The following is a 26,758-nucleotide window of genomic DNA, read 5'->3' as shown; positions in this document are numbered from 1 at the left end:
TTTTTTTTTTAATTTTGAGAGAGAGTGTGCCTAAGTGGGGCAGGAGCAGAAAAGAGGGGGTAGAGAGAATCACAAGTAGGCCTCATGCTCAGCAAGGAGCCCGACGTGGGACTCAATCTCACAACTGTGAGATCATGACATGAGTGAAATAAAGAGTCAGAAGCTTAACCGAATGAGCTACCCGGGTGCCTTACGATTTTAAAAATTCTGGTTGTATTTACAATAAAATCACATCTAATGGAAAGGCTAGGTTCTAAAATCAATTTAAGAGGCAAAAACTAGATGTGCTCAACATTGCTATTGAAAAATCCCCATAAAGTGAATGAGTCTTGGCCAACGTTTCCAAACTTTCTCTGAAAGTTTCTTTGAACTTTCTTTGAACACTACTTTGTTAAACATGTATCCAGATTTTTACTTGCTGACTAGATATACTCAAACTCAAATATACAGTAAAACCTTGGATTGCAAGTAGCTTGCTCTAGGAGTATTCCACAAGACGAGCAAACATTTCTAATACATTTTAAATTGACAGGCGATGTCTTACAATACGAGTAGCACATGATCACAACTGAGCCAATGATATTCTCTCTCTCTCTCTCTCTCTCTCTCGCTCACTGCAGGATTGTGAGTGATCGTCTCCTATGCTTGAATGCTTAGTCTCAGGTCACAGTCAGTGTTTGGGAGAAATGAATGATTTTTCAGAAGGTTGGAAGGTGCCCACAACCGGCACCAGTGTATTTTTGTCACTTCAAAGCACCTACGGACAGTCCTTTGCTTTTCCATACAAGAATAAGCTTAGAAATGGGGCGCCTAGGTGGCGCAGTCGGTTGAGCGTCCGACTTCAGCCAGGTCACGATCTCACGGTCTGGGAGTTCGATCCCCGAGTCAGGCTCTGGGCTGATGGCTCAGAGCCTGGAGCCTGTTTCTGATTCTGTGTCTCCCTCTCTCTCTGCCCCTCCCCCATTCATGCTCTGTCTCTCTCTGTCCCAAAAATAAAACATTGAAAAAAAAAAAAATTAAAAAAAAAGAATAAGCTTAGAAATGCTTTGCTTCATTCTAGGTCAGGCTGCCTGCAGATACAGACACTTTCCTCTGCTGCCTTATTGCCAGTTATATCAAATACATTATATGACAAGAGTTTATTAATACTATACTGATCTCAACATTGATGCCAAGCGTATACAATGGTTCCCATGCAGAAAAAGGTTGAAAAGAAAGGCGTTAAGGAGGAGATGATAACAGTGAATGTTAAGAAGGAAATCATAGAGAAGTACAAATGAGGTACGCAAGTGGCTGAAATTGCAAAGTTTTATAAGAAGTCTACGTCTGCATCTTGTCTGCAGAGGAGGAGAAAAAGGTGGAGGAATCCCTCATTTCAAATGAAGACTAGGAAGATATATAAAATGTGGGAATCTGCAACATTTTGTAGAAAAGCACACCCAGGGACGCCTGGGTGGTTCAGTCAGTTAAGCGTTCAACTTCAGCTCAGGTCATGATCTCCCTGTTCATGGGTTCGATCCCTATGTTGGGCCCTGTGCTGACACGACAGCTCTGAGCCTGGAGCCTACTTTGGATTCTGTGTCTCCCTCTCTCTGCCCCTTCCCCTATTCACGCTCTCTCACTCAAAAATAAATAAATAAACATTAAAAAAAGAAAAGCATCACCCAAATAAGGCAATGTCACATTGCCACAAAATCCTGAAAAGGAGGCAAAAGCAAGGATCATTTGATAGCTGCATGAAAAAAAGATTCCACTGAGCAAGGGGACAGTGATTCTGTTAGTGATAGTGAAAGTGGTCCTACACAACATGCCTCCTCTCTCGTCTCCCTCACACCAGCCACGGTAAGTACAGGTTAATTTGTTTATTTTTCTCTATATTTTGTATTTTATTATATTATGGCATTGTAATCATTTATTTATATGAGTATTTTGGGTTGTGGAACGAATCATCTGAGCTTCCATTATTTCTTATGGGTAAATTCACTTTGATACACAAGTGCTTTGGTTACAAGCATGTCTCTAGAATGAATTATGCTCGCAAACCAAGGTTTTACTGTATTCTCAAACTTATAAGCAAACTTAACTCATTAGCTTTTTCATTTCCCTTCTGCCCTCACTCCATCCAGTGTAATTTGATCAGGCTTAAAACATTTGACACTGCCTGTTTACCTTTCTAGTTTATTATAATTCTGCTGGGGGTGGGGGTTGGTAATAATTCTTTTTTTTCTATTTTCTCATGTTGTTTCAGTTAGGTAGGTTATTTTCCACATCCCAGAATCTAAGAGTATTCTAACACAGTAAATAGTGAACCTGATGCGGGGCTCAAACTCATGAACCACAAGATCATGACCCGAACCGAAGCTGGACGCTCAACCGACTGAGCCACACAGGTGCCCCAGGTTTTTACACTTTTAAATGGTTAAAGAAACAAAACTATTTTGTGAAATGCGAAAACTATATGTAATTCAAATTTCAGCATCCATCCACATTTTCTTAGAACACAATCACGCTCATTCATTTACAGTCTATGGCTGCTTGTGCACTGTAGACACTGAGTTGAGTAGTCGTGACAGGGGCTGTGTGTGGCACACTCCTGCTGCTCCAGACTGCTGCTCAGTGCACCACAGACCACTGTGACTCAGTTATGCCTCACACTACACATATTGCTGTACCATGTTATTATTTTATTTCTATTTTTTACTACCAGTACATACCAGTCACATAACAACTAGAAGAAAAAGGGAGAGCTGGACTACAAACATTGTGCTTTTAAGGCACAATGGAGCATGAATTATTTTATCAAATGAGATGGCAAAATACTGTATTTTTATGCAATGATACTAAAATACAATATACTCTAATGCTGCTAGACTAAGCACTTATCGCAGTATTCCCAACTTGGAGGCAAGCAACAGTCAGAAAAATACAAAATTTAAAATGCAGTCCTCTCATCATAGCCAGATTTCTTTACGAAGTTAAAAAAGTGAAAAATAAGGCTACAACCAAGTTAAGTTTCCAAGTGGCTTGTTAGCCAAACAAGAAAAGCGGTGTATTAGTGGTAAGTGGCATGCTTAATGAAATCTTGATCGCAGCAGCCAAATAAATGTGTCCAGAAAAAATAAACTTGTTTAAATCTATTAGCCTTTCAAGAACAGTTTCTCAAGAGTTAAGGACATGGGATTAATATGGGCTCAGCATCAATATTCAATTAAAAAACAATACAAATTAGGGGTGCCTGGGTGGCTTAGTCAGTTGAGTGTCCAACTCTTGATTTTGACTAAGGTCGTGATCCCGGGGGTTGTGGGATGGGCCCCAAGTCTGGGTCTGCACTGAGCGTGAAGCCTGCTTGGGATTCCCCCACACACCCCCTGCCCGACCCAGCCCTCTCTCCCAATCTGCACCCTACCCTCTCAAACACATGTGCACTCTCTCTCAAAAAAATAAACAAACATTAAAAAAACAACAGAGTCAAAAAAATACTAATTCAATACAACCTGAAATAGAATCAGCTAAGATGTGTATATCTGATAATAAAAACACATGGAGGACTGAAAGGATTAGACAGATACAAAAAGCTTATAAAAATATAAGTTATTTAGAAACTATGGTTATTCATGGTCTCATTCATCAGCAGGCACTCTGGAAAGTATTTTAAACTACGATGTTATTCAAGCAGTAGGAGTATAAATGGTGAACACCATTTCACTCTTGTGAACTGTGTGCCCTAGTTAATTCCATGAATTTTTATCAGAAATATCCCAACTTGCCCAACCACAGAGCAGCAGTTTGATGGCTTGGCAGAGGTAAGGTTTTTGTTTTTTAAGAGGTAAAATTCTACTGCAATTTTTTTTTTTTTTTTTTTTTTTTTTAGCTCAAGGCTAAGATTGAAATTCTGAACCACTTAACCACTATTCCCAAACACTGAATGACTTGGGAGATTACCTTTTGCTAGAGAGTTGGTAATGTTTCCCAATGAATCCAACTCAAAATTACAAGGCAAACAGCATGGAAACATGTGAAACTCATACTGTGGTAAAGTCATTTTGACAATAACAGAAACTGTTGAAATGACAAGCAATGCTTTATACATTCTCTTGCTGTCAGAAATTAAAACAAGATCTCCATTCCCACAAATTTGCAGTAGATATGTTCTTAGTTCACACTACTGTTCCCGCATTTTTTTTTTTTTTTTTTACCTCAGTGCAAGTGCAAGGAAAATTTCCACATTTCAAAATTCATTTAAGTGTTTGATTACGGTCCTACCATCTAACCTTCAATTGGAAGTGATTAACCTGCAGTGGTATGTTGAAAGGAAAGAAGAATCTAACAGAATCCTATAAATGCTTCCAACTGATGACTAGGCTATTAAAACCATATACTTCTGGAATAAATAAAATCTCATTACATATCACATTATTAATAGATGAATATACGATTTGGCTTTGACAACAGGAAACAATGAACACCAATTAAGCAAAATGTCATCCCTAAAAAAGAATTCCATTCCTATCATTAATAAATACTTATGAAAAAGTACTACACTCAATTATTACGTTTTTATTATTGTAATGTATTTTCTCTCATATATAATATTCTCAACTTTGTTCTTGGCCCACAAGGCGTAAAGAATTACCTGGCCTTTTGTAGGAAAAATGTGCCGACTCCTGCTCTAAGATGTCCTCACCTTCTAGAATAAGTCCTTGTAGACTAAGTGTTGAAATCAGAGGACCACCCACTTCTCCCAAAACCATCTTATGAGAATATAAAAACATAAAACCGACTCTGGAAATCTTCAGTAACCCTTCCCACTATAACACACACAAGTGTTATACTAATCATTACATATTTAAAGCTTCCATTTAAAAGCTTGCAACATGAAAAGAAAACTCCTAAAAGCTACTTGTCACACACACATACACACACACACACACACACACACACACACACACACACACGGAAGCACAAAGAAGAACAGTATAAGAAATGCTTTCATTATTCACATAAGTGAGGACAACAAAGAAAAAAAGTGTGAGCTGTTAGGAGCCTACCTCCTACTCCAGGCCCCAAATTTGGTGCAGATGAACTTTGCCCAGCAGTGCCACCGGCAGCACTGCTACCAGTGCCCCCCACAGCGCTGTTGGTGCCACTGGAAGCTGATGAACTCTGGGAAGCCTGTGGAGCCCATGGATTGGGTAATGGATCTCTATTTTCTGTACGAGAAGGCTGACTACCTTCACCTGAGGATGTATTGCTCACTAGGGAAGCAAATGGATTACCACCAAACTGTAACAAAAGACACAAAAATCATGAAGAATAAGGTTTTGTTTTAAATAACAGACATGGAACTCTTTTTTAATGAAAATCATATTCCCCATATAAAAGTACCCTTCAATCACACACATATCTGTGTTAAAACAGGAGCTCCCCTTGTGCCCAAGCCTTCGGGCCACTGTTATCATCACCTGCTCTTGTGCAGCACTCAGCATTGGTTCCTGAATATCCGTGTACATACGCCGTAAAGCATTGTATCCCCCTGGGATGCTTTCTAGGTTGCTCAAGGCTCGGTCCTGGTTTCTCATCATTTCTTGCATCATTGCTGGATTCCTGGCGAGTTCCAATGTCTAAGAAAAAGATATCCGTATAAAAAGGCACCCAAAATACACATCAATCAATTTAGCTGTTAGCGACCACAGCTGATTTTTACAAGTTTTCTAATTCCATGAATTAGCAGTTTTCAATATTTAAATCAGAAAATTATTTTAAATAATTACTGTTGGATTTCACCTCAATGTAACATTCAAATAACATCAAGAAAGAAGCACTTTGTTATTAAGTGAATGCCTATCTCCGGAATCAGATTTTTTTTCTTTCTTAAATCTGCAAAATAATTATTTACAGTGGTCTTTAAAATATAGCAGAAAATGCAAAGTTCAAACAGTCCAAGTTAGTGCATTGTTGAGTTTTCCTGAATATTGGGATTTCTTTTTGCAGCTTAGCCATCTATAAAAGGCAAGCTCCTTAAGCATAGAAAATTAAATAAGAAATAAGTGCATAATTCTTTAGCTAAATGAACTGAAGTTAACTTTCCACATACTTGTCTCATAATATCTGGATTATTCAGCATATGACTAATTTCTGGATTTCTCTGTATCAACTGCTGCATTTGCGGATTGGCCATAATTAACTGCCTCATCAGGTCAGGATTTGACAGCATGCTCTGGACAAAGGGATTCTCCATAATCTGGACCATCATTTCAGGATTGGACATAAGTTGTCGCTGCATCTGGCTTTGTAGTTCAGAGAAGTTAGTAGTATTCAGACCCAAGCTACTCAGACCTGCAAGCCCTCCAAGGCCACCTAAGATAAAAGAAAAAGACACATAAGTGAAACTCAGAAATTTTATCATTAACATGATTGTGCTAAAATATGAAAATGCAAAACTGACTCAGTCCATAACAGAAAACCATTTTAAAGCAAAGAGAATTCCTATTACTTTCATAAATACGTGTTTGATTTCTGTAATTAAAATTAGCCAGAAATTTATTCACTTTGATATTTAAGTTGAAATGATACAACGAAAATATGAATTTCCTCTGTATGGTATAACACATTTTTGGTCTTTATCCCAGATTCCTGGCACAGAGATCCTAAATGCCTTAGAATTTCCAGAGTGAAGGGAGAGTCTTGTTACATATTATAAGCCCCTTTAGATCACACACCATTTATGGTAAATAACATTTAGGGTGGGGCACTTAGCCTCAGAATGAGTGGTCGCCAGAAAGACCAAGTGACAGAAGAGTTGATACTTCCAGACCCACGCACCAACCTCCAGGAAGGAGAGGAAAAAGGGATAGATTAAAGGCTGAGTTCTGTAAAAACTCTTTGAGTAATGAGATTCAGAGAACTTCCATGTCGGTGAACACTTCTAGGTGCTATTAGGGTGATATGACCAGACCTCCCCAACTCTCCCACATCCCCATACTTTGCCCTATGCTTCTCTTCCATTGTTTATTTCTGAAGTGTACCCTTTATAATAAACTAGTAAACATAAGTAGTGTCTTCCTGAGTTTTGTGAGCCATTTTAGCAATTATCAAACCTGGAGGGGAACTGTGAGACTCCCCAATTTATAGCCTGCAGGTCAGATCAACAGGTGGTCCAGACCTAGACTGGTATCTGAAGCAGAGGCAGTCTTGGACTAAGTCCTTTAAATCTGTAGGATCTGACACTAGCTCCAGGTAGTTACCATCAGAACTGAGCTACTAGACACCCAGATGGTATTAGAGAATTGGCTGGTGTCAGAGAAACACCCTAGAATATGCCCTATTAAAGAAGAGATGAAAAATATATACTGGGTTATACTTCTAAATGACCTCTTTCCAGAAAACTGGTTTAAGTTTAACAAGTAAACCTATAAACCACCTATAAACTCTGGTTAGAACAGAGCTGTTGCCAATCAAGGAGAGAAAAGGCCAGGACATACAATGGAAACAGATGTCTCTTTAGAGGAATTAAGACATGGAGAAACCTAATAGATCCAAGAAGATGACTGAGTGCTTATCATAAAATGCTAACTTTGTAAAATTATATAACCTACCAAATGCATTCATTCAAGGAAGTCAAACAGGGAATAAGTGCATGGGGTGGGATAGAAGAAGAGGTATGGAAAGAGATTTAGTGGGGGACAGGTAGTAGTTTGAGAGGCAAAATAAGAGTTTCTGCATTTGTTTTCTTTTGTTTTCTGAGGAAACACAAACAGACTAACGTACTTAGAGAACATCAGGTAATATCGAAGAGGAGGGTTGAACACAAGACGTGGAGTTCAGAAGCGCTGAAGGTCTTGACTTAAGAGTCACCAAGACACAGGAGGATAATGTCACTTGAGTAAAGTAAGTAGAGTAAGAGAAGACAAGACAGAACTCTGGAGAACAATAGCGACCAGGAAAAAAAAAAAAGACCCACAAATGAGACAGAAAAAAAAGTCAGAAAATTAACCAGGGAAAAACAGTATCAGGAGTTAAAGGAAATTTCAAGAAAAGACTGGTAAGCTTTAAAAGACTAAATTAAAACAAAACTATGTCACTAAATTTGGCAAGCTAAGTAGTCAATGGTGACCTTATCAAAGGAATTTTCAGTAAATTGATGCGGGAAAAAATAGAGCACAGCAAACTTAGTGAAAGGGAAATACAGACAAAACAGAAAATGCCTCTTCCAAAGATGGCTAAGAAGGAAAGCTAAGGATGGGGCGCCTGGGTGGCACAGTCGGTTAAGCGTCCAACCAGGTCATGATCTCGCGGTCTGGGAGTTTGAGCCCCGCGTCAGGCTCTGGGCTGATGGCTCAGAGCCTGGAGCCTGTTTCCGATTCTGTGTCTCCCTCTCTCTCTGCCCCTCCCCCGTTCATGCTCTGTCTCTCTCTGTCCCAAAAATAAATAAACGTGGAAAAAAAAATTAAAAAAAAAAAAAAAAAAAAAAAAAAAAAAAAGAAGGAAAGCTAAGGAAAGGGCAGTGGTGGCATTCTGTAGCATTTACATCCAGGATAGACCTTGGTGAGAACAGGCACCAAAAACAGGCTAACCTATGATATAGGCTAAATGGAATAACTGATGAAGAAAAGCAACTGAGATAGGAGGAGTAAGAATGAGACTGGAAATAAAGGAAATGGGGAGATATATGGCCTCAAATTAACTAAAAGCTGGTCTGGGCTTCAATTTCTTTGCCTTTAAAATGAGGAAAGAGGAGAGAGATTTACCTCAACAATACCTTTCATGACTCTAAACATGAAATCATTTCATCCTAATCTCTCTACAATTGTTCATGTCAATAATTTTGCCATCTAAAACATACCAAAAGAAGACACATTCAACCTATGATCATTTTTAGAAAACAAGAGCAGCAAAAATGTAAAAGTTAAGAAAAAAAAGAAAGGCAAATGTGAATCCCTGCCATGCCCTAAAATGTTTCCAACATAGTTGGCAAAAAACTGAATTATTAAGAAACTTTTTCTGGATGAAGCAAAGGTATAATCCTTGATAGGTAAAAACTGTATATATTTTTTTAAATGTCATTTCAAAGTACTATTGTATTTATCATACAACTTAAGAACTGAAAGAAGCATCGTGCCATTTATCTATCTAGTTCAACGTCTGTTAGTTTCTAATACTTGTTTTTCCCCAACAAAACCTTCCACAGAACCTCAGTATAAAACTAATGTAAGAAAAGTGGTTTTGGGGGACCTGGGTGGCTCAGTTGGTTAAGCAACCAACTACTGATTTCAGCTCAGGTCATGATCTCACAGTTTGGGAGACTGAATCCCATGTTGGGCTCTGCACTGATAGCAGCGGGGCCCCTTTGGGATTCTTTTTCTCCTTCTCTCTCTCTGCCCCACCCCCTGCTTGCACGCTCTCAATAAGTAAGTTAGTAAGTAAGGGGGCCTGGGTGGCTCAGTCAGTTAAGTGTCTGCCTTGAGCTCAAGTCATGATCTCACAGTTCATGGGTTCAAGCCCTGCAGAAAGCTCTCTGATTTCTGAGCAGAACCTGCTTTGGCTCCTCTGTCCCCCCTCTCTCTGCCCCTCTTCTGTGAACGCTCCCTCTCTCTCAAAAATAAAATAAAAATAAACATTAAAAAGAACAAAAGGGAAAGGGAAAATGGGAGAAGAGAAGAGAAGAGAAGAGAAGAGAAGAGAAGAGAAGAGAAAGAAAGAAAGAAAGAAAGAAAGAAAGAAAGAAAGAAAGAAAGAAAGAAAGAAAGAAAACGGTTTTGCCTGATGCAGGAGCTCCTTAGCCAACCCACTTACTTACTCCCAGGCCCCAGCCCTCCTCTGTGTGTTCAAGACACAGATGCAGTCTGAGTCCTTCACTTTACAAATAAGAAAATTATATTCAGGGGGTTAGCTTATGATCAACAATTAGCTAATCTTCCTCAGATTCAACTATGTGGCAGATCAGGTACACATATACTACATCGCTTTCATTATTTAAAAAAAAAAAGTCACTCATTTACCATTTGTTAAATGCAAACGTAAGCTATCCAAGCGTATCTGTATTCCTAACTACTTTTTTAATACCCACAATTAAAGAAGTAAGTTATAGAAGTTATAGTCATTGTTGTGGAAATGATTTAATGTTTCATTCTATTTTATCCAAAATTACCCTTGGTGAAAAGGAGTTTTTTTTCCCTATCCCTATAAAATAACTAAAGACACTTACCTAAACCAAAAGGGTTGCTAGTGGCAGAACCAGATGTGGAGTTAGTTGTAGGAGCTGATGACGTGGTAACATTGCTTCCACTGGTATTTGTTTGTTGAGCTGAATGATCCTGAGGCCTAGGAAAAGTAATCATATCATGGTATATACAGTGGTGCTAATTATTTTTAAAACAATCTCTGAAATTCCAGAATTCTCAGAAATAAAAGTGTAAGTTTTCAGACCAATTCAAATTACAAGGTAAATACCCTGAGATAACAGCATTAAGAACTATAATGAAACATAGTAAAACCTAATACAATTTAAACTACCCTTCAACTGCCCCTTCTCCTCCAGTATATGCACCTAAGTATTTCATTACTTTCAATCATGACAATGTAAGATATGGAGATAGGTCACCTCACAGAAGAGAAATCAACGACCAGTCACACCACAAAGCTTGACTACATAAGCACCTTTTTAAAGTTTATTTATTTATTTTGAGAGAGAGAGACAGACAGCCAGCACGGGGAGGGGAGAGGCAGAGGGGGAGGGGCAGAGAAAGACTATCCCAAGCAGGCTCTGCCCTGTCAGCCCGATGAACCTCAAAGTCATGACCTGAGCTGAAGCCAAGAGCCGGATGCTTAACCTACTGAGCCACCCAGACACCCCCATAAGCAACTTTTTATGTACCTTCTTCTAAGTTCTTGAGGAGGTGGGGGGAGGGGCAGTTTTACTCAGCCTCTTGAAATTGTTAAAAGAAATAAAGAGACCTCACCAACAACAGGCTGAAAAATCAATACCAGTAATAACTTGTATGGATATAATTACTTAATATTATCTTCAGGTAAAAAAATAAAGATACTTTATAGGAAACCTCTTCCATGTGATACCAGTTAAGAGTCCTGAATCTCACTCACTGCTTCTTTCATTGATTCTAAGATGTACATTTTTTTCATTATAACGCTTCTGAAATCAAAATCTGTCCTACAATTGCTGACAACCAGTCATCAATTGCCATGCCTGCACATATGTATTCTGTAGGACTTCAAATGAATGATTATACCAGACATGCTGTATTTAATACCACATAAAGTGTCTTCAGAAAGATTTCACCATTAAATGGTACTAGTGAAGTTACTGTGTACACAGAAAAGCATAGAAACAGGAAAAGAAGGAATGAATTTTGTATCAGTGAAGCAAATATTTGCTATGGGGGGGTGGGGGGTGGAAATCTAGCATAAAAATTTGCAGAATGGGCATCAGTAGTTTGGAAGAAATTCCTGGAGAAAATACTGTAGCCATCTTTTATGAAATGCTGTACCACAAACTCCACACAGTACAGAGTTTCATCACATGTGCAAAAACCTGAATGCTTATGAAGTCAAAATGTGATTCAAAAGATTCATTCAATGTGATAGTGTTAGGAAGAATTTAACCAATTTATCTCACGTATATATTTTTTCAGTATGTACGCAGAAGAGTGATATTGATAAACTACCATATCCAAAAATAAGTCTGAAAGAGCTCCTTCACTAAATATAAAAATTTCAAGTGAAAAGAAAACCAACAGATTGATTTTGGCAATATTTTTTCTTAGTGATACACAGTAAAAAGGTCTCTTAAAAACTGATAGTGAAATATGGCTACTCATTTGTGGTTTGCCAAGGAGATGAGACACCCCTGAACTTGTCCAAAAATCTCCCTTAAAACAAAAAGCATAGCTAAAAACATAATTTATCCTATAATTCAAATAATTTAGATATGACTGAATACTGAGGAAGTCCCTAAAATATCAAATGTGTAAGCATCAGCATTATTGAATCACATTCATTTTTTTCTTCTTTAATTTGTTACCAATAGCAGCAAATAAATGAATTTTAAACTATTTGAATAGTAATGGCAGAGAAAGCCATTTAAAGACTGGCTATTTTTTAAAAAGAAATACAACTGATTCTTGAACAACACGGGTCTGAACTATATAGGTCTTATTATACTTGGGTTTTTTCCAATAAAGGCAATACAGTATTATAAATGTATTTTTTTTCTCTAGCTTATAGTACAGTATGAAAGAAGTACGTAACACGTATAACATACAAAACGTGTTAATCAACTGCTGATGTTACCAGTAAGGCTTCCAGTAAGCTATCAAAGTTTTGGGGGAGTCAAAAAGTATAGTCTGATTTTTGACTGCTTAAGAGTTGCTGGCCCTAACACCTGCATTATTCAAGGGTTAACTGTATAAACATTTTTTCACAGTTTAAAGCTCTGTGTCTTCTAAAAACATACCTGTTTTGCGTTTTGATGACAAGGTGAACAGTAAGACCATCATGAATTCCATGCTGACTCAAAGTATCTTGATCTTTTAAAATTTTTCCAGCAAATATCAACACAAGTTGGTCAGTATGTGATTTGAAACGTTTAGAGATTTCTTCCTTGAACTAAGTAAGATAAAAAAACAAAGTGAATATTATTACAGGTGTTTGCATAGCACCACCCAGTCTAGTAACTACTGGTACCTCAAAAAGGCCCCTACTACAGATATGGCAGTAATTCAAATGATACAAAGATACATCTTTTCTCTGTCAGTATCTTGATCCTAGTGGAAAATGAGTATTAACATTTCACTCACCTCTAACACCAAGGTTCTACTGTAAGTACACATATCCTATATTGAACTTTCTGCTAAGTCCTAACAGTTCATTTCTTCCCAATATCCTTGTTCTCTCTGTATCAGTGGTACTAAATGTAGTTCAAGCCACACATAGCTGTTACCCAGTTTACAATAATCTATGCCTCAAATGTCCATCTCCAGTCCTGCTCCATTCTAGTTGAATACATATAGAGCCACCGTCATATTCTTGGCATTCCATACTTACTTTCTTCCCCAACTTTTTCATTCAACATTTATTAACAAGAAGTATTATCCACACACACACACACACACACACACACACACACACACACACAAAGTATTATCCATATGGCAAAGATACAGAGCAAAAGTCTTTCCCTGAACGAAAACAGTTCCATAGCGTTAGTCAAATAAACCACAAAGTACAGAGAGAGAGGAAGCACAAGGGCAGTTAAAGAAAGCTTTCCAATGAATAAAGAGATTTGGAAGTAGCCAAGAAAACCTGAAGAAAGGATTTCCAGGGACAAGAATAACATGCAAACACAGAAAAAAGATCTTCATACCATAAAAAAACACCCTTATTTACTCTGTTAGATCAGTCTTTTCTCATATTTTTATAAAAATCACCTGTGTGCTTAGGCTTTACTCCAAATCAGGACATGTGAGTAGGCCAAGGAATTTACATGAACAGACTACCTCAGGGAATCACTCCAAATTTGGAAAAGAATTACATTTTAAACCACTCTACCCCAATACCCTACAAAAGTGGGTCTCAACAGATGATGGCACTATCACCAAGGGAAGTTTTAGACATATAAGGGGTATTTTTGGTTGTCATGAGTGGGACGATGTATTAAATAACTTTTTTAAATGTTTTGTTTATTTTTGAGAGAGAGAGAGCATGAGCAAAGGAGAGGCAGAGAGAGGGGAGACAAGAGAGTCCGAAGCGGACTCTGCGCGGACAGCACAGAGCCAGACGTGGGACTCAAACTCATGAGCCATGGTGAGATCATGACCTGAGCCCAAGTCGGCCACTCAACCGACTGAGCCACCCAGGCACCCCCATGTTAGATAATTTCTGAGATTTTATAAGATCTTGCAGAAGGCAGGGAAGGGAAAGCGTACAGGAATATAAATAAAACAAGATAGGCTGTATGTCCATCATGTTGAAAATGAGAAGTTCGTATCACACTCTACCTTTGTGTATGAATGAAATTTTCCATAATCAAGTTACAACATTCAGTGTAAGCAACTGTTTTTTTTTTTTTAAATTCATAAAGATAATGCAAAATTATGCTGCAGTAAATATTTTGGAGCTTTTCCATCTGAACTCTCCTTCATTTGAAAATATATGACCTTTAATCCTTTTATCTACAATAAGCAATTTCCAAATAACTAAAAAATCTTTGTTAAAACACCATATCAATAATTTGGCCAATCAACAATTTAACCATTCTCCTATTACTGACATCTCATTTCTCCCTTTGGTAGCTACTAGAAATAATAACAATACAATGAGCAGAACATGTGGTTTTCTAAGGACTGAATAAAAATGTACATAAAATGCAAGTATCAGGCACACTGACAGGGGTCAATAAATAGTAGCTACTACTGCTCTAGCTTTTTTAATCCTCAATAACTGAGATAGATGGTTTTTAATCCTATTTCAGATACTGAAACAAAGAGAGGTTAAGGTTCTAATATGGCCCTCTCCTCTCATGACTTGGCTAATTAACTGCCAGGTTAGGATTCAAACCTAAGTCTGACTTCAAGGACCAATCTACCCAGCTAAACAATAATCTATTTTATATGTAAAATGAGATTAATTTAGACTTGTGTTTCTTAACCTTGAAGAAAATCTTACCTTTTCAGAATCTTTAATATCCTTCCAATGTCATTCTGAAAGTTTGTCTAACTTATAATTATATAGCATTTTGGCATATTTTAGGATTTGAAGGTAAGGTGCCAGACTAAAAAAATACATCTATATTTACATTCTGTCAAATCCCCACTAAAATAGTAAAGGATTTTCCAATGCTTTAAGGAGGTATAACTCACATATCAGACAATTTGCCCATTTAAGGTGTACAGTTCAGTGGTTTTGAGTATATTTACAGATATGTGCAATCATCACACAATTTTAGAACATTTTCATCTTCTCTAAAAGAAACCAGTACGCTTTAGGTATCACCTCTCTATTCCCTCATCACTGCAACCCTTAGGAAACCACTAATCTACTTTCTATAGATTTCTCTATTCTTGACATTTCACATAAATGCAATTATATAATATGTGGTCTTTGTAACTGGCTTCTTTTACCTAGCATAATGTTTTCAAGGTTCATTCATGTTGTAGCATGTATCAATATTTCATTACTTTTTACAGCCAAATAATATTCCATTGTATGGATATATGATGTTTTGTTTATTCATTCATCAAATGATGGGCATTTGAGTTGTTTCCACCTTTGGGCTCTTATAAAATAACGCTGCTATGAACATTTATATACAAATTTTTGTGTGGACATAGGTTTGCATTTCTCTTGAGTATATACCTAGATGTAGCATTACCAGGTCATATGGTAACTCTTTGTCTTAACCATTTGAGGAACCACCAGAGTGTTATCCTAAGTGGCTGTGCCATTGTACATTCCCACCAGTAGTGTATAAGGATTCAATCTCTCCACATCCTCACCAATATTTATTACCTGACTTTTTAATTATAGCCATCCTGGTGGTGTTGATTGGCACTCTCCTGATAGCTAATGACACTGAATATCTGTTCATGTGCTTACTTATATATTTTCTTTAGAGAACTATCCAAATTCTTTGCCCTTTTTGAAACTGACTTGTCTTTTTATTAAGGAGTTGCAAAAATTCTTTATGTAGTCCAGATACAAATCTCTTTCAGAGATAGGATTAGCAAAAAGAGATGACAGAACAAACTGAGACCTTTTAGTCTCAAATGGAAGACAATTTTAAAGCTGGACATCAGCTGGGCACCTGGGTCAATTAATTTAGCAGACCCAAGAGAACTGAACCCTGAACTGGCAATGCAGAAAGCTAATAGCTAGATCAGTCCCCAGCATATGTAGAATTCCCAGAAGACCAATACTGGTACCCCCAGAAGCTGAGGGCAGGGGGTAATGAAGTGAGAGATGCCTAAGGCTTAAAACAATGATGATTACTTCAAAGCCTCAGAAACAAGCCACATACTCTAAGCAAGCAATTGCTTCCTCAAGCCCAACAAAAGACTGGAGGATTTTCTTCCTCTCTAGAAAGGGAACAAAGTCCTTGGACTAAAGAACGCACAAGGCACACTGAAAGCAGGAGTACATACTAAAATGAAGATTAAACGCAGACATACTACATGCTCAGTCTTTCCCCCTTCACTTCACATCGATGAGACAATGCAGGGAGGGGGGCCTTCACCATCAGGCAGGAAGACTATAATATTATAGTGTCTCCAAGGAGAATCTAACTATTATAAAAGAAAAAAACTTACAGATACGGACATAAGAGTTCTTCCCAGTTACCCTATAGCAGTGGTACCCAATGGGGGTGAGTGTCCCTATCAACCCTGGGACACATTTGACAAAGTCTGAAAACATTTCTGCTTGTCACAATAAGGGTCAGTACCACTGGCGCCTGGTGGGTAGAGACCAGACATGCTGCTAAACACCCTACAATGCCCAGGGCAGCACCAACAACAAAGAACTATCCAATTCAAAATGTCACTAATGACAAGGTTGCAAAACTGCACCAGGGCTATAGTTCTCAAAGTTCTGTCCACAGATGAGCAGCATTCACTAGTACTAGGTTAACTTGGTGGAAATGCACATTCTCAGTCCCCACCCCATATTAACCAAATCAGAAACCCCAGGGATGGGGCTCAGCAATCTATAATCTAACAAACTTCCCAGATGATTCTGATGTACACTTAAGTGTAAGGACCACTGCCTGCTCTAGGTATAACAGATGCTCCCCAAAAATGTAGATAAAGAAACATATTAAATGTCATCAAAAGGATACAACCACACACACATGCAAAAAGTCCTCAACAAATAAGTTGCTAAGGAGGAAAAAGCAAAGAAAAACCTGTAGATGAAATTTTAAGTGCACAAGGAACACTCACCAAGATAGACCATAAATTGGGTAATAAAAAAAACCCTGGAGGGGTTCCTGGGTGGCTCAGTCGGTTAAGCGTCCGACTTCAGCTCAGGTCATGATCTCATGGTTCATGAGTTCAAGCCCCTCGTCAAGCTCTGTGCTGATGGCTCAGAGCCTGGAACCTGGTTCAGATTCTGTGTCTCCTCGCTCTCTGCCCCTCCCCCGCTCATGCTTTGTCTCTCTCTCTCTCAAAAATAAATTTTAAAACATTTTAAAAATTAAAAAACAAAAAAAAAAGGAATAAAAGGGAACCACTTAGACCTGATAAAGTGCATGTAGGAAATATCTGCAGTTAACATCATACTTAACAGTGAACAACTGAATGCTTTCCCACTAAGATCAGGAACAAAGCAAGGATGTCCCCCCCTGCCCCGAATCACCACTACCACCACAATCACCACTACTTTACTCAACACTCAATCACCCCTACTCTACTCAACATAGTATTGAAAGTCCCAGTAGAGGCAACAAGGCAGGAAAAGAAAGAATGGCATAGATACTGGAAAAGAAAAACAACAAAAACAAGCAATTTATCAGTCCCTTGCAATGTATGAGCCTTACCCACATCCCACACTTCAGAAAGAAATCTCTTTATTTTGGGAGGGAGAGGGAGGGAGAGAGAGGGAGAGGGGGAGGGAGGGGGGGAGAAAGGGAGAAAGGGAGAGGGAGAGGAAGAGAGAGGGAGAGGGAGGGGGAGGGGGGAGGGAGGGAGGGAGAGAGAAAGACAGCGAAAGCTGGGGAAAGGCAGAGAGAGAATCTCAAGCAGGTTCCACACTGTCAAGGTCAGAGCCAGACATGGGGCTGAAACTCATGAACCAGGAGATCATGACCTGAGCTGAAATCAAGAGTCAGACGCTTAACCGACTTAGCCACCCATGCGCCCCCCAAGAAGTCTTTTTAAGCAAATGAGAAAACAAACCAGACTGACAAAAATTATCTGCAAAAGATCCATCAGATAAAGGACTGTTATCCAAAATATATGAAGAACTAAAACTCAACATAACAACCAATTAAAATACCCCAATTAAAAAAAAAGGGGGCAGAAGACTTTGATACCTCACCAAAGATGATAATACAAAATGCAAACAAGCCTGTGAAAGATATTCCACATCATATGCTATTAGGGAACTAAAATATAAAACAAGGAGATCGCACCATACTCTTATTGCAAGCAAGGATGTAGAACAGGAACTCATTCATGCTGATGATGTACCATTTGGTTTAGTCACTTTGGAAGACAGTTTGGCAGCTTCTTATAAAGCCAAACAATACTCTTACCATTTGATCCAGCAATTGTGCTCCTTGGCATTTACTCAAGGAAGTTAAAAACTTATGTCCACACAAAAGGAGAAAATCAGAAGCTAAGAAGTATTGACAAATGATAAAAGCTGCAAACTTATGTCCACACAAAAAACCTGCAAAAAGATGTTTATAGTTTTATTCATTACTGTCAAAACTCAGGAACAACCAAGATACTCTTCAGGTGAATAAATAAACTGTGGGATATCCAAACAATGGAATGTTCTTCAGTGCTAAATAGATATGTATTTATAAAATCATGAAAAGACATAAAGGAAACTTAAATGCATATTAGCAAGTCAAAACAGCCAATCTGAAGAGCCACATACTGTATAATTCCAACAATACGACATTCTAGAAAAGGCAAAATTATGACGATCAGTGGTTGCTAGGGGTTAGGAAAGGAAGATGAAATAGGCAGAGTACCTGTCATTACACATTTGTCAAAACCCACAGAATGTAAAAACACCAAGAGTGAATCTTAAAGTACAGACTTTAGGTGATATGTGTCAGTTGAGGTCCATAAATTGTAACAAATGTACTACTATGGAGTGCGGGGGTGAGGGGGAGCAGGGGTTATGGAACCTTTACTTTCGACTCAATATAAAACTGCTCTAAAAGATAAAATTTTTTGAAAAAAGTAAAAAAATGTAATAAATTCATGGTATCATTATGCTAAAAAATCATTTTGTGACAACAGGGAAATTTTGAACTGATTAAATTAAGGAATTATTCATTGGTAAGGCAGGATAATGTATTGATGTCTTTTAAAAAGGCTCCTTATTTTTTAGAGATACATGCTGAAATATTAAGGGATGAAATAATATAATACATGAGAGAGGCATCAAAATGATGAGGAAGAGGGAGGTACCTTAAGGGAAAGTATACCTGAAACAAGACTGCCTTTAAGATCAACAGTCAAAGCTGAGTACAGGATTCCTGAAGGTGTAACTTATTGTTGTATCTACTCCTTTGACTTGAAATCACCCATAATTAAAAAAATTAAAAATTTACAAAGAAAACTATAACAGGCCTAAAACTTTACATACAGTAAAAAAAAAAAAAAAAATCCCTCAAAATAAAACATTTTCAGACACACAAAAACAGATTTTGTTACCTGGCATACACAGACTACAGGAAATGTTAATGTGTTTCTCAGAAGAAAATGATCCTAAATGAAGGAATAAAAATTGGAAAGGATATATGCACCAGTAAATCAAAATGAAAATTGGTTGTATAAAGCACTAATAATACAGCCTTGTGTTATAAGAAAGTCAAGTCTAGTCCAGAGGTGCGTTAAATGGAGCTCAACTGTTCTAAGGTCCTTGCACTAACTGGGAAGAAGTACAAGTACTTAACAATTTAGACATTTTATAAATTAAAATGCATAAAATAATCTCTAGAATAACTACTAGAAGAATAGTAAAAAAAGGCTTACATCTACCAACCTAATAAAGGGGATAAACGAAATAATACAAAACAAAATAAAAAAAAAACAGTATAAAACAAACAGGAAAAATAAAAATCAAACAGTATAATGGTAAATGTAAACCAAATTTAGCAGCAATTACATTAACAGACAGTATGTTAAAAAGACAACAAGACTGGATTTAAAAACAACTTCATGTTGGGGCACGTGGGTGGCTCAGTCAGTTGAGCGTCCGACTTCAGCTCAGGTCATGATCCCGCGCTTTGTGGGTTTGAGCTCAGACCCAGGAGGAGCATGCTGCAGATTCTGTGTGTGTCTCTATCTGCCCCTCCCCTGCTTGCACTCCATCTCTGTCTCCCCAAAATAAATAAATATTAAAAAAAAAATGTTTTTTAAACAACTTCACGTTGCTTAAAAGTGATATACCAAAACTGTAAAGAAAAAATACAAAGAATGGGTGTAACCAAAGAAAGTTACTGAGGCTATTCTAATCAACAAAACAGGCTTTAATACAAAAGCAACTAGGTCATTTCAACATGCTGAAGTGTTAAACTCACAAGATAAAGCTTTAAAAGTATAAAAGAAAAACAGACAAGTCCAAAAGTAGTACAATAAGATCTCAGCACATTTACCTCAGTAACTGATAGAAAACAGGCCAAAAAAAAAAAAAAAAAAAAAGTTAAAAAGATTTGAACATAATTAACAAATCACCTAACTGTAACATATAGAACACTGCACTCAACAAATGCAGAATATACATCCTTTTTAAGTAAATTTATAAAATTAGACCATATACTCTGCCATAAAGCAAGTCAACATATTTCAAGTTAAACCAAGCATGTACTATGACCACATGCAAATTAAACACTATAGTGCAGGAGTGCCTGGGTGGTTCAGTCGGTTAAGCGGTCAACTTCGGCTCAGGTCATGATCTCGCGGTCTGTGAGTTCTAGCCCCGCGTCGGGCTCTGTGCTGACAGCTCAGAGCCTGGAGCCTGCTTCATATTCTGTGTCTCCCTCTCTTTGACCCTCCCCTGTTCATGCTCTGTCTCTTCCTGTCTCAAAAATAAATAAACGTTAAAAAAAAAATTCTTTTTAAACACTATCGTGCAATAAAATAGTACCAACAAGAGAAGTCAATAAAGTTCTGGTACAACTGTAAAAGATTTCCTAAGTGGTACCCAAAAAGATGTAACCATTAAAAAAAAAAAGGCAGGGGTGCCTGGCTGGCTCAGATGGTTAAGCACCAGACTTCAGCTTGGGTCACGATCCCACGGTCGTGGGTTCAAGCCCTGCGTCAGGCTCTGTGCTGACAGCTCTGAGCCTGGAGCCTGTTTCAGATTCTGTGTCTCCCTCTCTCTACGCCCCTCCCCTACTCATGCTCTGTCTCTGTCTCTCAAAAATAAACACTAAAAAAGAAAAGGCAAAATAAATTGAACTATCATTATCAGATAAGCAACAGAGAGAAAATACCTAAAACACCAACAATCAAGAGAGCTTGAATCCAGACTTCATACAGGATGTGTACAAATCAACAAGTCAAAACCCAATTAAAAAATTATCAAGAAACTAAAACGAGAACTCACAAAATAAAAGCTAAATGGCTAGCACACAGGAAAAGGTACTTATCCTAATTAATTAACAATCAGGTAACTTCAAATTAAAACCAGTGATACACTCACAGGATGATTCGACTCAAAAGGCCAGGAAAGTGTTGTAGAGGATGTGGAATCCACATACATTACAGGTAGAAACATAAATTGGTATGTTTTGGAAAAATATTTTGAAGTAGAAGCTGAACCTATGCTTACCCTACTGACGCAACAATTTCACTTATGGTATTTTATCTAACAAATTATGTGTCCACAGGTACACCAACAGACATGTTCAAGGAAGCTCAAACCAGTATTCTTTGTTATTAGCCAAAAACATTACACAATCCAACTGTGCTTTAACTACAGAACTGTGGTATACTTAAGATATTACACACAATGACAACAAATGAACTACAGCCACATGTCATCATGGATCCCTCAATGCAGAGCAAACCCAATCACAAATAAAGATAAACTGTGTGATTTCATTTATATATAAAATTTTTATAAAGGGAGAGACAAAATCCATAATGTCAAAAGTGAGGATAGTAGTTACCTCTGGGAGGTGGTGGCTGTAAGGGATCACAAGGTGACTTCTGCGGGTTTGGACCTTTGTGCTAATACATGGAACTGTACATTCATGATGGGTGCATTCTTCTGTACTATACAGCAATTAAAAATAGGTATAATAGTTGATTGTGAATACCCTACACTAAGAAACAGAAAGAAATCAAAACACAGGAGACCAATTTTCCTGGGCACTCCAATTTCAAATGACTCAACTGGCCAGGAAGCTAACATAACTAACATATATACCTTGTCTGTGGTAGGTTATCTGAAAGGAACTGAAGATGAAGATGCTCTAGTTTTAGGCAGTGGACCAGATACAAGACATGGAAATCACAACAGAGACGATCACCCCAAAATAAGACATGGTGTTGCCTGTGAGCATCATATCTGGCAGAGACAGTTAAGACAGGTGATACAAAAGAGCCATAACCTCAAAAGCTTAAAGAACAGCAGTGAATAGTTCAGTTGAGCCCTTAGTAATATTTAAGGACTGGAATCCTCCTAATGTCAGTATCTGAAGGATAATCAGAGCTTTCTGGACAGACTAGATGCATGATACACAGTTGAAAAAGCATTTACATGAATCATTATTTGATTAAGCAGCAAAAATGTGCCTGGCACTATACACACATTATCTCATTCAATCCTCACAACAAGACCCCCAGAAACCAAACGAGTCCTGACAGACCCATAAACAAACACTTTCTCTTACAGAATTCCAGCACTGTTGAAATAGGATCCTCCAATCTCATGGAACTCTTGGTTCTCAGGGGCAACTAAGGCAATTGTAGTAGGAGTTCATAGCACTTCATAGTCAAACTTGGAAAACATCATGTTAGAAATGGTGAGAGAGTTCAACTATACCTCTGGTACTAGACAAAGGGAAACTGTAGAATCTATCAATTATAATCCAGTTCTTATAAAAATAAATTGTAAATTTTGAACCAATGTCAAACAACTGAGACATCAGAACCACTATGAACCCAACTAGAAGACTAATGTAATTTTACAGAAGACTGAAGTGACTATTCTGAGTAAATTATCCAAAGCTTGGAATAAACTAGCAAAAACCAAGGAATTAACAATTCAATTCAGCTGCCTGCCATTCCATTTAAAACAAAAGTGAATATGGCACAAAAACAGACACATAGACCAATGGAATAGAATAGAAACCCCAGAACTAGACCCACAAACGTATGGCCAACTCATCTTTGACAAAGCAGGAAAGAACATCCAATGGAAAAAAGACAGTCTCTTTAACAAATGGTGCTGGGAGAACTGGACAGCAACATGCAGAAGGTTGAAACTAGACCACTTTCTCACACCATTCACAAAAACTCAAAATGGATAAAGGACCTGAATGTGAGACAGGAAACCATCAAAACCTTAGAGGAGAAAGCAGGAAAAGACCTCTCTGACCTCAGCCGTAGCAATCTCTTACTCAACACATCCCCAAAGGCAAGGGAATTAAAAGCAAAAGTGAATTACTGGGACCTTATGAAGATAAAAAGCTTCTGCACAGCAAAGGAAACAACCAACAAAACTAAAAGGCAACCAACGGAATGGGAAAAGATATTCGCAAATGACATATCGGACAAAGGCTAGTATCCAAAATCTATAAAGAGCTCACCAAACTCCACACCCGAAAAACAAATAACCCAGTGAAGAAATGGGCAGAAAACATGAATAGACACTTCTCTAAAGAAGACATCCGGATGGCCAACAGGCACATGAAAAGATGTTCAGCGTCGCTCCTTATCAGGGAAATACAAATCAAAACCACACTCAGGTATCACCTCACGCCAGTCAGAGTGGCCAAAATGAACAAATCAGGAGACTATAGATGCTGGCGAGGATGTGGAGAAACGGGAACCCTCTTGCACTGTTGGTGGGAATGCAAATTGGTGCAGCCACTCTGGAAAGCAGTGTGGAGGTTCCTCAGAAAATTAAAAATAGACCTACCCTATGACCCAGCAATAGCACTGCTAGGAATTTATCCAAGGGATACAGGAGTACTGATGCATAGGGGCACTTGTACCCCAATGTTCATAGCAGCACTCTCAACAATAGCCAAATTATGGAAAGAGCCTAAATGTCCATCAACTGATGAATGGATAAAGAAATTGTGGTTTATATACACAATGGAGTACTACGTGGCAATGAGAAAAAATGAAATATGGCCTTTTGTAGCAACGTGGATGGAACTGGAGAGCGTGATGCTAAGTGAAATAAGCCATTCAGAGAAAGACAGATACCATATGGTTTCACTCTTATGTGGATCCTGAGAAACTCAACAGAAACCCATGGAGGAGGGGAAGGAAAAAAAAAAAAAAAAAAGAGGTTAGAGTGGGAGACAGCCAAAGCATAAGAGACTGTTAAAAACTGAGAACTGAGGGTTGATGGGGGGTGGGAGGGAGGGGAGGGTGGGTGATGGGTATTGAGGAGGGCACCTTTTGGGATGAGCACTGGGTGTTGTATGGAAACCAATTTGTCAATAAATTTCATAAAAAAAAAAAGTGAATAAACCTTACTTTTAATTGTACCATTTCAAATAGATATGATATGCTTTTCCAATACTCTATGCTGTATTTTAGAAAACCTTAATCTAAATATGATCAATGTAAACAATGTTATGTTTTTATAGAAAGGCCCAAACTCTGCATACTTCAGATTTCCTTAAACTCTTATTCTGAACCATTTAGGTAGAGGGAAATAGTTTCAGCTTATAGTGGCTTCAAAATTTCCAAAAACATTTCTAACATTTGAACTTTTACCTCCATGTCTGTTTTATTTATTATATCACACTTTTACTGAACAAGAGAAAATCAGAGACTAAACACTATTGACAGAAAAAAAAGGGGGGGAGGGCGCCTGGGTGGCTCAGTCGGTTAAGCGTCCGACTTCGGCTCAGGTCATGTTCTCATGGCTCAGGTCATGTTCTCATGGTTCGTGAGCTCAAGCCCCATGTTGGGCTCTATGCTGACAGCTTGGAGCCTGGAGCCTGCTTCAGATTCTGTGTCTCCTCTCCCTCAGCCCCTCCCCCACTTGTGCTCAGTCTCTGTCTCTGTCTCTCTCTCAAAAATAAACATTAAAAAAAAGAAAAAAATAGCAATCTTGAAAATTGTCAAAGCTGTTTTAGACAGTCCACAGATATTATTCCTCTGCAGCAACATAAAACTTATGCAACAAATTATATAAAATGCTTCCATCTATCTAGGGAAGAATCTTAACCATAAAGGAAAGATTTTTGTAATTTCCTTTAGTTATTTCTAAACTAGATAGATAGATATTCCTATTTTTGTCCTTAGGCCCACGTGGCAACCACTAACTCAAAATCAAAAATATATGCTAGAATAGGCCTCTAAGGATCCATATTTCCTGTAAGTTTCCTATTCTGTTCTTGCACTGACAACCTACAGTAATAACCAATGGGCCAAACAGTTGAAAACCTGAAGTACTAGACATTTTCCCAATAACCAGTAGAATCAAAATCAAGTAAGTAATTTAAGTTAATGGTTTGAAATCAACCCAGCATGTACAAAACAGTCGGGAGCCACTTCTCTCAACATCATCCAAAGACAGATGTTATCGATTATCCAGCTAACCGAAGTTTACCCCTGTGTGATCACCAAAATTATTTTACATTCTACTGAATATAATGAAACTTTTTGATAGTGCTGAGTTACTGCTGCATATATCAATTGCTGTTCTGCAATACAGTGATACTGTTCCAGATTCACTCTTTTTTTTTTTTTTTTTTTTTTAATTTTTTTTTCAACGTTTATTTATTTTTGGGACAGAGAGAGACAGAGCATGAACGGGGGAGGGGCAGAGAGAGAGGGAGACACAGAATCGGAAACAGGCTCCAGGCTCTGAGCCATCAGCCCAGAGCCCGACGCGGGGCTCGAACTCACGGACCGCGAGATCGTGACCTGGCTGAAGTCGGACGCTTAACCGACTGCGCCACCCAGGCGCCCCCCAGATTCACTCTTAAGGTGTCCTGTATCTGCTTTTTTACCAGGCTGTCAGTTCTTAGCTTGACAGCATACCTCCTCTTCCCTCTAAATTTGCTATTTTTAAGGGGAGCAAGAGGCAAATAGGTAATCAAGAATTAGAAACCCATATAAAATAGAATGCTGAGATAATCTGAAATGAAAATGTATGCTTTAGTATATCAACTTTTATGAGAACAATCTCAGCTGTTCAGGGCCCACTTCACTTGATTCCCTGTTCTTGACTGACTGGAGGAAGAAAATCTCTCACACGCACACGCACACGCACACACACACGCACACACACACACACACACACACACACACACACACACTTGCAGTGAGGGGAGGGAACAAACTGGTAAGAAACAAAGAATGTTTTTGAAACATTTAGACCTGAATTCAAATCTTGGTTTTGCCACTTACAAGTTGTTACCTTGAGGACACTCTGACCTGAGGTTTCCTTATCAGTAAAATGGAGGTAATATTTATTCTGCAGGGTTGATGGGAGAATTAAGAGACATATGTAAAATGCCTGAGGGCAGAGTACTCACACGCACTCTACATTCTAACCCAATTATGTGAGTATAAACTGAATTATAACCATTTAAAATTAAGTTAATCTGATTTTAAGTTGGCTAAAAGAAAAACTATCATCCTTTACAAATATCCCACAATCGAACCTTGCCTTTTACGGGGTTGGGGGGGGGGGGGCAAGTAGAAACACTTTGCAACCTTTACAAAGAAACTCTGAATACTAAAACATACATATTAATTGTATTTCTTGCAGAACCACATACTAATAGCATTCAGCAAGAATTTTCTAGTTATCTAATAATATACTGCATTCAAACATTTGCTATTTGTTTTCTAAGTCACCAAGTCTTTCA

General features: G+C 38.1%; 1 protein-coding gene across 2 annotated transcripts in view; it reads right to left on the bottom strand.

The window, feature by feature from the left end:
* The window catches only part of UBQLN1 (ubiquilin 1), a 47,385-nt gene that overhangs the window by 8,835 nt on the left and 11,792 nt on the right, over positions 1 to 26,758 (bottom strand). For both annotated transcript variants that reach the window (XM_047829559.1, XM_047829560.1), the window contains exons 2-6: positions 12,470 to 12,621; positions 10,205 to 10,320; positions 6,095 to 6,357; positions 5,463 to 5,621; positions 5,049 to 5,283 (exon numbers count right to left, since the gene is read on the bottom strand). In XM_047829559.1, the coding sequence (XP_047685515.1) occupies positions 5,049 to 5,283; positions 5,463 to 5,621; positions 6,095 to 6,357; positions 10,205 to 10,320; positions 12,470 to 12,621 (925 nt within the window). The remainder of the gene's footprint in view (positions 1 to 5,048; positions 5,284 to 5,462; positions 5,622 to 6,094; positions 6,358 to 10,204; positions 10,321 to 12,469; positions 12,622 to 26,758) is intronic.

Source organism: Prionailurus viverrinus, chromosome D4 (assembly GCF_022837055.1).
Source record: "Prionailurus viverrinus isolate Anna chromosome D4, UM_Priviv_1.0, whole genome shotgun sequence".
Lineage (NCBI taxonomy): Eukaryota > Metazoa > Chordata > Mammalia > Carnivora > Felidae > Prionailurus > Prionailurus viverrinus.
Note: the sequence above shows the minus strand (reverse complement) of the source record. Positions and strands in the feature narration are given on the sequence as shown.